The sequence below is a fragment of the Heptranchias perlo genome, chromosome 9 (assembly GCF_035084215.1).
Source record: "Heptranchias perlo isolate sHepPer1 chromosome 9, sHepPer1.hap1, whole genome shotgun sequence".
Classification (NCBI taxonomy): Eukaryota; Metazoa; Chordata; class Chondrichthyes; order Hexanchiformes; family Hexanchidae; genus Heptranchias; species Heptranchias perlo.
The window spans coordinates 22,338,709-22,352,021 of NC_090333.1; the positions used below are offsets into that span (position 1 = coordinate 22,338,709).

The following is a 13,313-nucleotide window of genomic DNA, read 5'->3' on the forward strand; positions in this document are numbered from 1 at the left end:
ACCTTCTCAAGGACAATTAGGGATGGGCAATAAATGCTGGCCTTGCCAGCGACGCCCACATCCCATGAACGAATAAAAAATAAATCAACAGCCCAGGTAGCACTGGCTGCATGCAGCAAACCACTAAGGTTTTCACCTCCTAGTCATCGTGAAGCCTACTCCAAGTGCTGATTACTCTGTGTGAAGAAATTCTTCTTGACATCAGTCCATAGGAACCATCGGAACATAGGAACAGGAGTAGGCCATTCAGCCCCTCGTGCCTGCTCCACCATTTGATAAGATCATGGCTGATCTGTGATCTAACTCCATATACCTGCCTTTGGCCCATATCCCTTAATACCTTTGGTTGCCAAAAAGCTATCTATCTCAGATTTAAATTTAGCAATTGAGCTAGTATCAATTGCCGTTTGCGGAAGAGAGTTCCAAACTTCTACCACCCTTTGTGTGTAGAAATGTTTTCTAATCTCACTCCTGAAAGGTCTGGCTCTAATTTTTAGACTGTGCCCCCTACTCCTAAAATCCCCAACCAGCGGAAATAGTTTCTCTCCATCCACCCTATCTGTTCCCCTTAATATCTTATAAACTTCGATCAGATCACCCCTTAACCTTCGAAACTCTAGAGAATACAACCCCAATTTGTGTAATCTCTCCTTGTAACTTAACCCTTGAAGTCCGGGTATCATTTGAGTAAACCTACGCTGCACTCCCTCCAAGGCCAATATGTCCTTCCAAAGGTGCGGTGCCCAGAACTGCTCACAGTACTCCAGGTGCGGTCTAACCAGGGTTTTGTATAGCTGCAGCATAACTTCTGCCCCCTTGTACTCTAATCCTCTAGATATAAAGGCCAACATTCAATTAGCCTTATTGGTTACTTTCTGCACCTGTTCATGACACTTCAAAGATCTATGTACCTGAACCCCTAAGTCCCTTTGGACATCCACTGTTTTTAACTTTTTACCATTTAGAAAGTACCCTGTTCTATCCTTTTTTGATCCAAAGTGGATGACCTTACATTTGTCTACATTGAATTCCATTTGCCACAGTTTTGCCCATTCACCTAATCTATCAATGTCGCTTTGTAATTTTATGTTTTCATCTACACTGCTTACAATGCCACCAATCTTTGTGTCATCGGCAAACTTAGATATGAGACTTTCTATGCCTTCATCTAAGTCGTTAATAAATATTGTGAATAATTGAGGCCCCAAGACAGATCCCTGCCGGACTCCACCAGTCACATCCTGCCAATGTGAGTACCTTCCCATTAACCCTACTCTCTGTCGCCTTTCGCTCAGCCAACTTCCTAACCAAGTCTGTACTTTTCCCTCGATTCCATGGGCTAAGATTCCGTCTTAGCTAACAGTCCTACGTTTGCCCTTCACCAGTTCGAACCTATGACCCCTTGTATTCAGGTCATGGTTCACCCTGAAGTAATACGCCACAGGGCTAATGATGCGGTGATTGGTGTCTGCGGGATACTGCATACGCGATGCTACAACCCATATTATTAAATACGAGGCCAAGGGCCTGTTCAGTGCCAATCCACATCACTCTTCATAACGCAATCCTGAATTGCCTGTGCATCTTTTATGCACGAGCTTCATTATGGCTCCAAACAAATGCTAACGTGGTCAGAGTGCCTGAACAATGCTCCAGACACTGAATGCCATTTAAAACAGGCACTGCACGGGCAGCAAGGCCATTACCTTGGGTCCTTTCTCTTAAAGTGAACTTGTCCTTTTTTAAAAAACTTGCTCTGAGAAGCTGCTTTGTTTGTTTCCACCGATTGCAGTGCTTCTTTGATATTTTGTTGTTTCCAAAACTGAACTTACTCAGAGCTTCTTAAAGCTGCCCCCCACTGAAATAAATGGAATAAAAATGGGGCGGGTTCTGTAATGAGTGGGCAATCCGCACCACCAGGTCACCACCCAGGTGGTGAAAATGAAAATATGTCCCCTTGACTTTTAACATCTAGTTAGATTGCCCAAAATTCATGTAACTTTGATGCCAAGCATGTGCCCATACACACCACTATCACCAATGCCACCCCCTTCATGAACAAAAAGCAGTTCCACTCCCGTGAACGTGCAGCTAGTCTACAGTTATAGGCACAGAACTGAACTGAACACGTTAATGGGAAATGTCACAATTCCTTCATCGTACAGCAAGCCATGGTGTCACCATTATTTCAAGGACCAGGAAGATTGGATGGAAGGGTCCTGGGAAATAATAGGCTATCCACTGCAGTCATGGCTCCTTATTCTATTAAGATACTGAAGAGAGATTAAATGAGTTGCATGCTGCTACCGGGTTCATAGTGTTGCAATAATATGCTAATGAGTCAGACTATGGCCATAATGTGTGGTCAGCTCTTTGCACTAGAAGTGCACGTAGCACCTGAAGATAATCAGTCCCAGTGCCCCTGCGCTGGGACCACTTCCATCTGCCCCAATAAGTCATCTGAGCTCAGACCAGAGACATCAGAGACTTGGTGCAATACCCTTTGCTCCACAGATGCAGCTTTGGATGGAAATTCAATCACAGTTTCATGTCAATCCTGAGTATCTTGGAACTGAAATTCCTAATTTATTTCTCCCTCTTTTTTTTAGTCCTCCTTTGCTGGTTTCTAACGTTTTCCCAATCTTCGAGCTTACCACTAATCTTTGCAATGTTGTTTGATTACATTTTTGACACTCATGAACTCTTAACAGTAAAGTTGAAGATAAGAATCAATCACCAAGACATTCCAATTTCATCCTTGAAAATTAAAATAAGTGACAAGCAAAGGTCATATAATACTGCAGTGAGACAGACTGGCAACTTATCGACTCTGGGAAAATGTTCATCAAAAAGAGCGAGACGGATTGTAAACCCGTTTAAACATATGGGGACTGAAATTCCATGGGGTTCCAGCCACCGAACTCCCGCCTCATGGAGTTGCGTATCTGTTTTGGAGTGAAAATTGTCACAATACATTTAAACCAAGATTGTGTATCTCACTCCAAATCAACAAAATTCGAAATTATTAAATATGAGACTAAGGGCCTGTTCAGCGCCAATGCACATCACGCTTCATAATGCAATCCTGAATTGCCTGTGCATCTTTTATGCACTAGGTTCATTATGGCTCCAAAAAAAATGCTAATGTGGTCAGAGGGTAAACTAGCAAGAAATATGAAAACTGACAGTAAGAGCTTTTACAAGTACATAAAAAGGAAGAGGGTAGCTAAAGTAAGTATAGGTCCCTTAGAGGATGAGACTGGGGAAATAATAATGGAAAACAAAGAAATGGCAGAGGCATTGAACAGATATTTTGTATCTGTCTTCACAGTAGAAGACACTAAAAGCATACCAATAATAGTAGATAATCAAGGGACAAAGAGGATGGAGAATCTAAAAACAATCACTATCACTGGAGAAAAAGTGCTCGGCAAACTAATGGGTCTGCAGACTGACAAGTCCCCTGGACCCGATGGCTTGCATCCGAGGGTCTTAAAAGAAGTGGCTACAGAGATAGTGGATGCTTTGGTTGTAATCTTCCAAAATTCACTAAATTCTGGAAAGGTCCGAGCGGATTGGAAAACCGCAAATGTAACACCCCTATTCAAGAAAGGAGGGAGACAGAAAGCAGGTAACTATAGACCAATTAGCCTAACATCTGTCATTGGGAAAATGCTAGAATCCATTATTAAGGAAGTAGTAGCAGGGCATTTAGAGACTCATAATAAAATCAAGGAGAGTCAACATGGTTTTATGAAAGGGAAATTGTGTTTGACAAATTTATTAAAGTTCTTTGATGAAGTAGCGAGCAGGGTGGATAAAGGGGAACCAGTAGATGTAGTGTATTTAGATTTCCAAAAGGCATTCGATAAGGTGCCACATAAAAGGTTACTGCACAAGGTAAGAGCTCATGGTATTGGGGGTAATATATTAGCATGGATAGAGGATTGGCTAACTAACAGAAAGCAGAGAGTCGGGATAAAGGGGTCATTTTCAGGATGGTAATCTGTAACTAGTGGGGTGCCGCATGGCTCAGTGCTGAGGCCTCAACTATTTACAATCTATATCAATGACTTGGATGAAGGAAGTGAGTGTACTGTGGCCAAATTTACTGATGATATGAAGATAGGTGGAAAAGTAAGTTGTGAGGAGGTCACAATGTGTCTGCAAAAGGATATAGATAGGTTAAGCGAGTGGGCAAAAATTTGGCAGATGGAGTATAATGTGGGAAAATGTGAAGTCATCCACTTGGTAGGAAGAATAAAAAAGCAAAATATTATATAAATGGAGAAAGACTACAGAATGCTGCGGTACAGAGGGATTTGGGTGTCATCGTACATAAAACACAAAAAGTTAGCACACAGGTGCAGCAGGTAATTGGGAAGGCAAATGGAATATTGGCCTTTATTTCTAGGTGGATGGAGTATAAAAGCAGGGAAGTCTTGCTACAACTGTACAGGATGCTGGTGAGACCACACCTAGAGTACTGCGTACAGTTTTGGTCCCCTTATTTAAGGAAGGATGTACTTGCATTGGAGGCGGTTCAGAGAAGGTTCACTAGGTTGATTCCGGGTATGGAAGGGTTTTCTTATAAGGAAAGACTGAGCAGGTTGGGCCTATACTCATTGGAGTTTAGAAGAATGAGAGGAGATCTTATTGAAACATATAAGATTCTGAGGGGGCTTGACAGGGTAAATGCTGAGAGGATGTTTCCCCTCATAGGGGAATCCAGAACTAGGGGGCATAGACTCAGAATAAGGGGTCGCCAATTTAAAATGGAGATGAGGAGAAATTTCTTCTCTCAGAGGGTTGTAAACCTTTGGAATTCTTTGCCCCAAAACATGGTGGAGGCTGAGTCATTGAATATATTCAAGGCTGAGTTAGACAAATTTTTGATCAGCATGGGGATCAAAGGATATGGGGAACAGGCGGGAAAATGGAGTTGAGGTAAAAATCAGATTAGCCACGATCTCATTGAATGGAAGATCAGGCTCAAAGGGCCAACTGGCCGATTCCAGCTCCTATCTCTTATGTTCTTATGTTTTTAAAATCTAACATTAATATTAAAATACTTAGTCTATGATTTGAGCATTCTTCCCTAATGTGCTCCACAGAGGCCTAATTAAAAGATGAACTGAATCCAGGAAAACTTCAGATACCTGGGCAATTTTCCACTTTGTCGAGTAAATGCCAGTGTTGTAGCTGGACTGGAACAGCTTGGCTAGAGGTGCGGTTAGTTCTGGCGCACAAGTCTTCAGCGCAACAGCTGGGATGTTGTCAAGGCCCATAGCCTTTGCTGTATCCAGTGCACTCAGCCTTTCTTGATATCATGTGGAGTGAATCGAATTGGCTGAAGACTGGCTTTTGTGATGGTGGGGATCTCGGGAGGAGGCCTGTCAAGCCCTCTAAGAATTTTATACATTTCAATGAGATCACCTCTCATTCTTCTAAACTCTAGAGAACATAGGCCCGTTCTACTCAATCTCTCCTCATAGGACAACCCTCTCATCCCAGGAATCAATCTAGTGAACCTTCGTTGCATCCCCTCTAAGGCAAGTATATCTTTCCTCAGGTAAGGAGACCAAAACTGTTCACAGTACTCCAGGTGTGGTCTCACCAAAGCCCTGTATAATTGCAGCAATACTTCCTGACTCATAAACTCCAATCCCCTTGCAATAAAGGCTAACATACCATTTGCCTTCCTAATTGCTTGCTGTACCTGCATGTTAATGTATTAGCCCCCATCAGAGAAGAATCACAGTGTCAGGTCACAAACTAAACTCAGTGACACACAGATTATACGAACAATACAAATGGTATGACAAAAGGTAACGGTAAAGATCTGATGACTATTAGAGGCAAATACTATTAGTGTTAACAGGGAAAGTCTGGATGGAATTTTCCCAATTAAGCCACAGCATTTTGCACAAACGTTAATGTATCTAAATTGCATTATTGACTTGTTGCACTAACTTAATGAGTTCCTATGCATTCATCCACCAAATTCTCCAACATGAAACCCCAGATTGTTCTAATTAATAAACTCTTCTGGTGGTTCATTTGGATCACATTTAAAACACCCTCCAATCTCTTTCGACCTCACCTTTAACTATTTCTACACTATTCACACATTATGTCAAATGTGTAGTCCCTAACATTTATATATCTGTATTAAATTTCATTTGCCATTGTTCTGTCCAATTACAGATTTTCTTTGACTCCTTTTTAAGTCTGGCTGTTTCCTTTAGTTTGTGCCTAACTTCCCTCAGTTTGATATAATTTGTGATCATTGAGTTTCTAACTCCAAGTCATGAGAGTAAATTAATGACAGTACAGGTCCCAGTATTGATCCCTGGAACACTCCGTTAGGTTCTTTCCCCATCTCCTTCTGACACCACATTCATAACAAGTACTTGCTGCTTTGTATCCTTCAGACAGTTTCTTGTCCATTTCCAGATTTCGCCTTAATGTTTTTATTGTTTTAACCTTATGTAGCAGCCTAATGTGAGGAACTTGGTCAAAGGATTTCTGGAAGGCCTACCACAGAGTACACTTGGGATATCACATCGTCAAAAAAATTGACAAAGCTGGTCAGGCACAGCCTTTCCCTTTCAGAGGAAAGAAAGAACTTGCATTTCTATCACATCCTCAGGATGTCCCAAAGCTCTTTACAGCCAAAAAATTACTTTCAAAGTATAGTTACCGTTGTGCAGGCAAACAAGGCAGCCAATTTCTGCACATCAAAGTCCCACAAACAGCAATGAGATGAGTAACCAGGTAATCTGCTTTGGTGGTGTTGGTTGAGGAATAAATATTGGTCAGAATACCAGAACTCACCTGCTTTTCTTCAAATACCACCGTTATATCGTATACCTGCACCCGACAGGGCAGATGGGTCCTCGGTTTAACATTTCATCCTGAAGATAGTACCTTCGACAATGCAGCCCTCTGTCGGAACTGCACTGAAGCCTCAGTGTAGATTACATGCTCAAGTCCTGGAGTAAGTCTTAGAACCCACAATCATCTGACTCAGAAGCACCAGCGCTACCAGTAATGCAAAGCTGACACCTAAAAACCTAAAACCAAGTTGGCTGCTATTTGTTATGATATTTAATCCTCTGTGGTTTCTGTAATGCCATATGCATAGAGAAACAAAGAAAGAACCCTGAATAACACAGGTTTAATGTCAAGGGATGCGTCCAAGTTCCCAATCAGGAAAACATACTATCATAACATCGTTAGAAATTCACACTGGCTTGGGTTTATTGCTTTTAGTTTTTGGTGTTTTGCATCACTTTCTGCTTTGAATATCATGCTAATAGGCTTATAATTCTTAATTCTGCATTTTTGACCATTTTTAAAAACAAAGCAGCATTAAGCCTTATTAGTTGGGGCCCTCCTGTTTTAATTTACAAATGTGTTCACAAAGTGCCTTTTCATAGAATCCTGGAACCTACAGCACAGAAACAGGCCACTCAGCCCAACTGGTCTATGCCTGTGTTTATACTCCACACAAAACTCATCCCACTCTAATGACTTACTCCTACCCTACCCCCATATCCCTCTATTCCTTTCTCCCTCATTATGTATCAACCCTCCCCTTAAATGCATCAATGCTATCTGCATCAACCATTCCATGTGGCAGCAAGTTCCACATTCTCGCCACTCTCTGTGTAAAGAAATTGCTCCTAAATTCTTAAACTCCTTCATAATTTTCAAGACCGCTATCAGGTCTCCTCTTAGTCTCCCCCTTTTCAGAGAAAAGAGACCAAGCCTGCTCAATCTTCCTGATAGTTGCATCCTCACAATTCTGGTCCATGGAAAGAAAGAACTTGCATTTATAAAAGGGCCTTTAATTATCTCAGGACATACCAAAGCATTTTACAGCCAATGAAGTACTTTTAATGAAGTAAAACCAACTGTCATAATGTAAGGAAACGCAGCAGCCAATTTATGCACAGCAAGGTCACACAAACAGCAAGGAGATAATGACTAGATAATCTGTTTTTTTGGTGATGTTGGCTGAGGGACAAATATTGGGCAGGATACCAGGGAGAATTCCCCTGCTCTTCTTTGTACCCATGGGATCTTTTACATCCACTTGAGAGGGCTGACAGGGCCTCAGTTTAACATCTTATTTGAAAGACAGCACCTCTGAAAGTGCAGTGCTCCCTCAGTACTGCACTGAAGTGCTAGCTTAGAATATGTGCTCAAGTCTCTAGAGTGGGACTTGAACACACAATCTTCCAACTCAGAGGTGAGAGTGCTACCACTGAGCCAAGGCTGAGGCATTCTTGGAACTTCCTTGTAAATCTTTTCTGCACTTACTCCAATGCTTCAGTATCCTTTTTGTAGTACGGAGACCAGAACTGCACATAGCAAAGATTCTAATATCTTTCCCATCACTGACATTAAGCTAACTGGGCTATAGTTCCCTGGATTAGTTCTATCTCCCTTTTTCTAATGAACTTTTATATACGAACCCTAGTGCCTCTATCTGCTCTCCAGTTTCTTTGAGTATCCACGGGTGCAATCTATCTGGACCGGGGGCCTAGTCCTCCTTAAGCTTAGCTAGCTTGCCTGGTATCTCCTTTCTTTCTATCTTAACTGTAGTAATATGCCTTGACTTCTACTACTGTCATTTCCTCTGTTAGTCTCTTCAGTGAAAACTGAGGCAAAGTATCTATTCAGTATCCCTGCCATTTCAATATCACCTCCTGTGCGTTAATCTTGCTCATCCCTTAGTGCTCCAATCTCTATCTTATTTCTCCTTTTGTTACATATGTGCCTATAGAATACTTTATTTCTTTTAATATTCTTATTTTATATTTCCTCTTTGAAATCTAATTGTCTTTTTAAATTTCCTAAGCTCATGACATTCCCATTTGTCATCCTCTCATTTATTGTTTATGTACTTTGTGTATGCCTTTTTCTTTAGATTCAAGTTTATCATCACCTCTTTATTTATCCATGGCATCTCATTCTTTAATTTGTTCTAATTTTTTAGTGGAATAAACTTGTCCTGAATTCTATTGCTCTCCCGTTTAAATATTGCCCCTTTGTCTGTCATATGTTTCTCCAGTTTACCTTCCTTAGCTCCAACCTCATTCCCTCAAAGTTGGCTTGTTGGCAGTCTATTACTTTAGTCCTTGTACTATCTATATCTCTCTCAATCATTATCTTAAACCATAATATATTGTGATCACTACTTCCTAGATATCCTCCCACATACACAAGGTACATAAACAAATAAAGGAGAGAATGACAAAAGGGAATATCATGAGCTTAGGAAAGAGACAATTAGGATGGCAAAGAGGAAATATAAAATGAAAATATCAAAGACTATAAAAAGAAATAATAAAGTATTAGTTTGGCTTACTTCTCTTATCTGCTCTGGTTCATGTCCCATTCCTACGCCTAGCAGTGCTTCCTCCCTTGTTGGGCTTCTTACATATTGGGTCAGAAAGGAGTCTTGTACACAGCATAAAACTCCATCCCCTACTGCCCTTTCACCCCCTCTCACTGCCAGTTTATTTGGGGGTAGTTGAAATCCCCCATGGTTATGATTCTGTATGTTTTATTCATTCCTGTCCTGTCTGCAGCCACATTTCCATTATCCCCATTACATCAATTTCCTCACTTCTAATTATTGTCTCCAATTCCCCCATTTTGTTACTGATGCTTTATCCAGGCAATATAATATGCTCTTATTTTTCATCACTCCCGGTTTATTTTGTTATCACTGCCTATAACCTTTTCTGTTCCCTGAGTATTTATTTTATCCTTATCTCTTTCTGTACTCTGGCCTTTGTTCTCAACTCTTCTTTTTATCATCTTTAGGTTACAGTTATATGCACCCAATACCCCTTCCCCTCTTAACTAGTTGAAAATCCTTTCTATTGCCCTATTTATGGTTTCCTAGGACCTTGGTCCCAGCTTGTTTCAGGTGTAGCCTGTCCCAGCAGTACAGTTCCTTCCTGTCCCAGTACTGGTGCCAGTGTCCCATAATGGCAGTGTAACTCAGAGAGGGAACTTGCAAAAGATTTAACATGGGAAAGAAACAACTATTTGGAGGATGTGATCCATTTCATCCCATTTTTGGAATAAGTAAACTTCCCCCTCCTCCTCTCCCCCAACTCTTTGTACATGGTTGCGCCTCCAGAAAGTGTCTTGTATGCGTGACATCAGTATCACAGATCTTTCGGGAAAGAAATGTAAAACAGGTTTTAATAGTAGCAATCCTTAGGCTAGCAATATGAAGAGGGTTTAATATCGGTGGCACAAAATCCTGAGGGAAGGAATGCGCAGAGTTTAACATTACGATCAGGAATCCCGAGGGGGAAGGAGTGCAAAGGGTTAATAGTAGTTTGCAAGTTGTATCCAACACACATGGAAAAAGATGTATTTTCACTGTGTCACTGTTCTTGTACTATGGTTGGATTTACTTATCACTGAGTGTTGAGGAACTAATCTGAAACCCGGGACCTGGACACCACCGGATGACTTGTGAGGGAGGAGGTGTTTCAAGGACACTGGGGACACTGAAACAGCCATGATGAAAGCTAACCCCTGTTAGTACTGTACTGAATTCCAGGCATAACTTTTGCTCCATTTCACGGCGAAAAGAACGCCTTCCGTGGATACACGAGAAGCTTTCAGACCGATCTAAAAAAAAAACTTTCCCGCGATGAAAGTTTACAGACATTTCTGCAAACTGAATTTCAAGTGAGCTGAGGCTGACTCACCTGCGCCCTCCCGTACTGGACCTGCCCCTCGCAGCCTCTCCCTATCTAACTGGTAATAAAGCAATGAAACTCGCAGCAAGATCAAGACTCCGCGCCTTACCTTCCCCTTGAGGTCCAGCACGAACACGGCCGAGGCTGACATGATTCCCCGAGCAGCTCAGAGGCCAAGTCCCCGCTCCCGCAGGTTACTGTCGCCTTGTTGTCTTACAAGTCTTACTTGTTTCCGTATCCTCCACGTCATGGACACCGATACCGACAGCTTTGTAACTCCAGGGAGTTGGCCATGAACAAGTAGTGGCTTCATTCCGCATATAAATACCGCACATACACAGACATGCTGAACTACACAGGGCATGGACAATTCATTTGCAGAAATACCCACAGATACAGAGACAAAAATACATTCATTTAAATATACAGTTTATACACAGTCAATAACTCTACTGCACACAGAACAATACATCACAATGTCAATCTGGAAATGTATGATGTCCTGTCCCAGTTTCCTCCATGCCCCTTCACCCTCACCATGTCCCTCCTTAACCCCCTCCCCTCACCGTCGTTTCTCCACACCTTCCCTCATCACCCCATCTCCCCACTTCCCTTGCCGCCCCTTCTGCCCTTCCCATGTTGCCCCTTCTACACCTTTCCCTCATCGCCTCTTCTCTTCCCTCTCCGCTCCTTCACCCCTTCCCTCATCGCCCCTTCCCCCTTCCCTCATCGCCCCTTCCCCCTTCCCTCATCGCCCCTTCCCCCTTCCCTCATCGCCCCTTCCCCTTCCCTCATCACCCCTCCTCCTCCTTCGCTCTCCACTCCTTCTCCGCTTCCCTCATCGCCCCTTCCCCCTTCCCTCATCACCCCTCCTCCTCCTTCGCTCTCCACTCCTTCTCCGCTTCCTTTGTCACCCCTTCTCCCCTTCCCTCGTTACCCCTTCCCCTTCTCCGCTTCTTCCCCTTCCCTCTCCTCCCCCTCTCACCTTTCCCTCTCCGCCCCTTCTCCCCTTCCCCTTCCCTCTTCACCCCTTCCCCTTCCCTCTTCACCCCTTCCCCCTCTGCCCCTTCTCCCCTTCCCCCTCTGCCCCTTCTCCCCTTCCCCCTCTGCCCCTTCCCCCTCTGCCCCTTCCCCCTCTGCCCCTTCTCCCCTTCCCCTTCCCTCTTCTCCCCTTCCCTCTCTGCCCCTTCCCCCTCCGCCCCTTCCCCCTCCGCCCCTTCCCCCTCTGCCCCTTCCCCCTCTGCCCCTTCCCCCTCTGCCCCTTCTCCCCTTCCCCCTCTGCCCCTTCTCGCCTTCCCCTTCCCCCTTCTCCCCTTCCCCTTCCCCCTTCTCTCTCTGCCCCTTCACCTCTTCCCTCTCCGCCCCTTCCCCCTCTGCCCCTTCTCCCTCTGCCCCTTCTCCCCCTCCCCCTCTGCCCCTTCTCCCCCTCCCCCTCTGCCCCTTCTCCCCCTCCCCCTCTGCCCCTTCTCCCCCTCCCCCTCTGCCCCTTCTCCCCCTCCCCCTCTGCCCCTTCCCCCCCTCCCCCTCCGCCCCTTCCCCCCCTCCCCCTCCGCCCCTTCCCCCCCTTCCCCCCCTCCGCCCCTTCCCCCCCTCCCCCCCTTCCCCCCCTCTGCCCCTTCCCCCCCTTCCCCCCCTCTGCCCCTTCCCCCCCTTCCCCCCCTCTGCCCCTTCCCCCCCTCCCCCTCTGCCCCTTCCCCCCCTGCCCCTTCCCCCCCTCCCCCTTCCCCCCCTCCCCCTCTGCCCCTTCCCCCCCTCCCCCTCTGCCCCTTCCCCCCCTCCCCCTCTGCCCCTTCCCCCCCTCCCCCTCTGCCCCTTCCCCCCCTCCCCCTCTGCCCCTTCCCCCCCTCCCCCTCTGCCCCTTCCCCCCCTCCCCCTCTGCCCCTTCCCCCCCTCCCCCTCTGCCCCTTCCCCCCCTCCCCCTCTGCCCCTTCCCCCCCTCCCCCTCTGCCCCTTCCCCCCCTCCCCCTCTGCCCCTTCCCCCCCTCCCCCTCTGCCCCTTCCCCCCCTCCCCCTTCCCCCCCTCCCCCTTCCCCCCTCCCCCTTCCCCCCTCCCCCTCTGCCCCTTCCCCCCTCCCCCTCTGCCCCTTCCCCCCCTCCCCCTCTGCCCCTTCCCCCCCTCCCCCTCTGCCCCTTCCCCCCCTCCCCCTCTGCCCCTTCCCCCTCTGCCCCTTCCCCCCCTCCCCCTCTGCCCCTTCCCCCCCTCCCCCTCTGCCCCTTCCCCCCCTCCCCCTCTGCCCCTTCCCCCCCTCCCCCTCTGCCCCTCCCCCCCCTCCCCCTCTGCCCCTTCCCCCCCTCCCCCTCTGCCCCTCCCCCCCCTCCCCCTCTGCCCCTCCCCCCCCTCCCCCTCTGCCCCTCCCCCCCCTCCCCCTCTGCCCCTCCCCCTCCTCCCCCTCTGCCCCTCCCCCTCCTCCCCCTCTGCCCCTCCCCCTCTGCCCCTCCCCCTCCCCCTCTGCCCCTCCCCCCCTCCCCCTCTGCCCCCCCCTCCCCCCCCTCCCCCTCTGCCCCTCCCCCCCCTCCCCCTCTGCCCCTTCCCCCCCTCCCCCTCTGCCCCTTCCCCCCCTCCCCCTCTGCCCCTTC

The 13,313-nt window shown here is 46.4% G+C and overlaps 1 protein-coding gene across 2 annotated transcripts in view; it reads right to left on the reverse strand.

Moving 5' to 3' along the window:
• The window catches only part of LOC137325191 (AP-1 complex subunit mu-1-like), a 56,376-nt gene extending 45,371 nt beyond the window's left edge, over nucleotides 1–11,005 (reverse strand). Inside the window, exon 1 of one of the 2 annotated variants that reach the window (XM_067990001.1) lies at nucleotides 10,846–11,005. In XM_067990001.1, the coding sequence (XP_067846102.1) occupies nucleotides 10,846–10,887 (42 nt within the window). In that variant the 5' untranslated portion in view covers nucleotides 10,888–11,005. The remainder of the gene's footprint in view (nucleotides 1–10,845) is intronic. The other variant, XM_067990002.1, reaches the window with a different exon arrangement.
• Nucleotides 11,006–13,313: the final 2,308 nt, after the last annotated feature.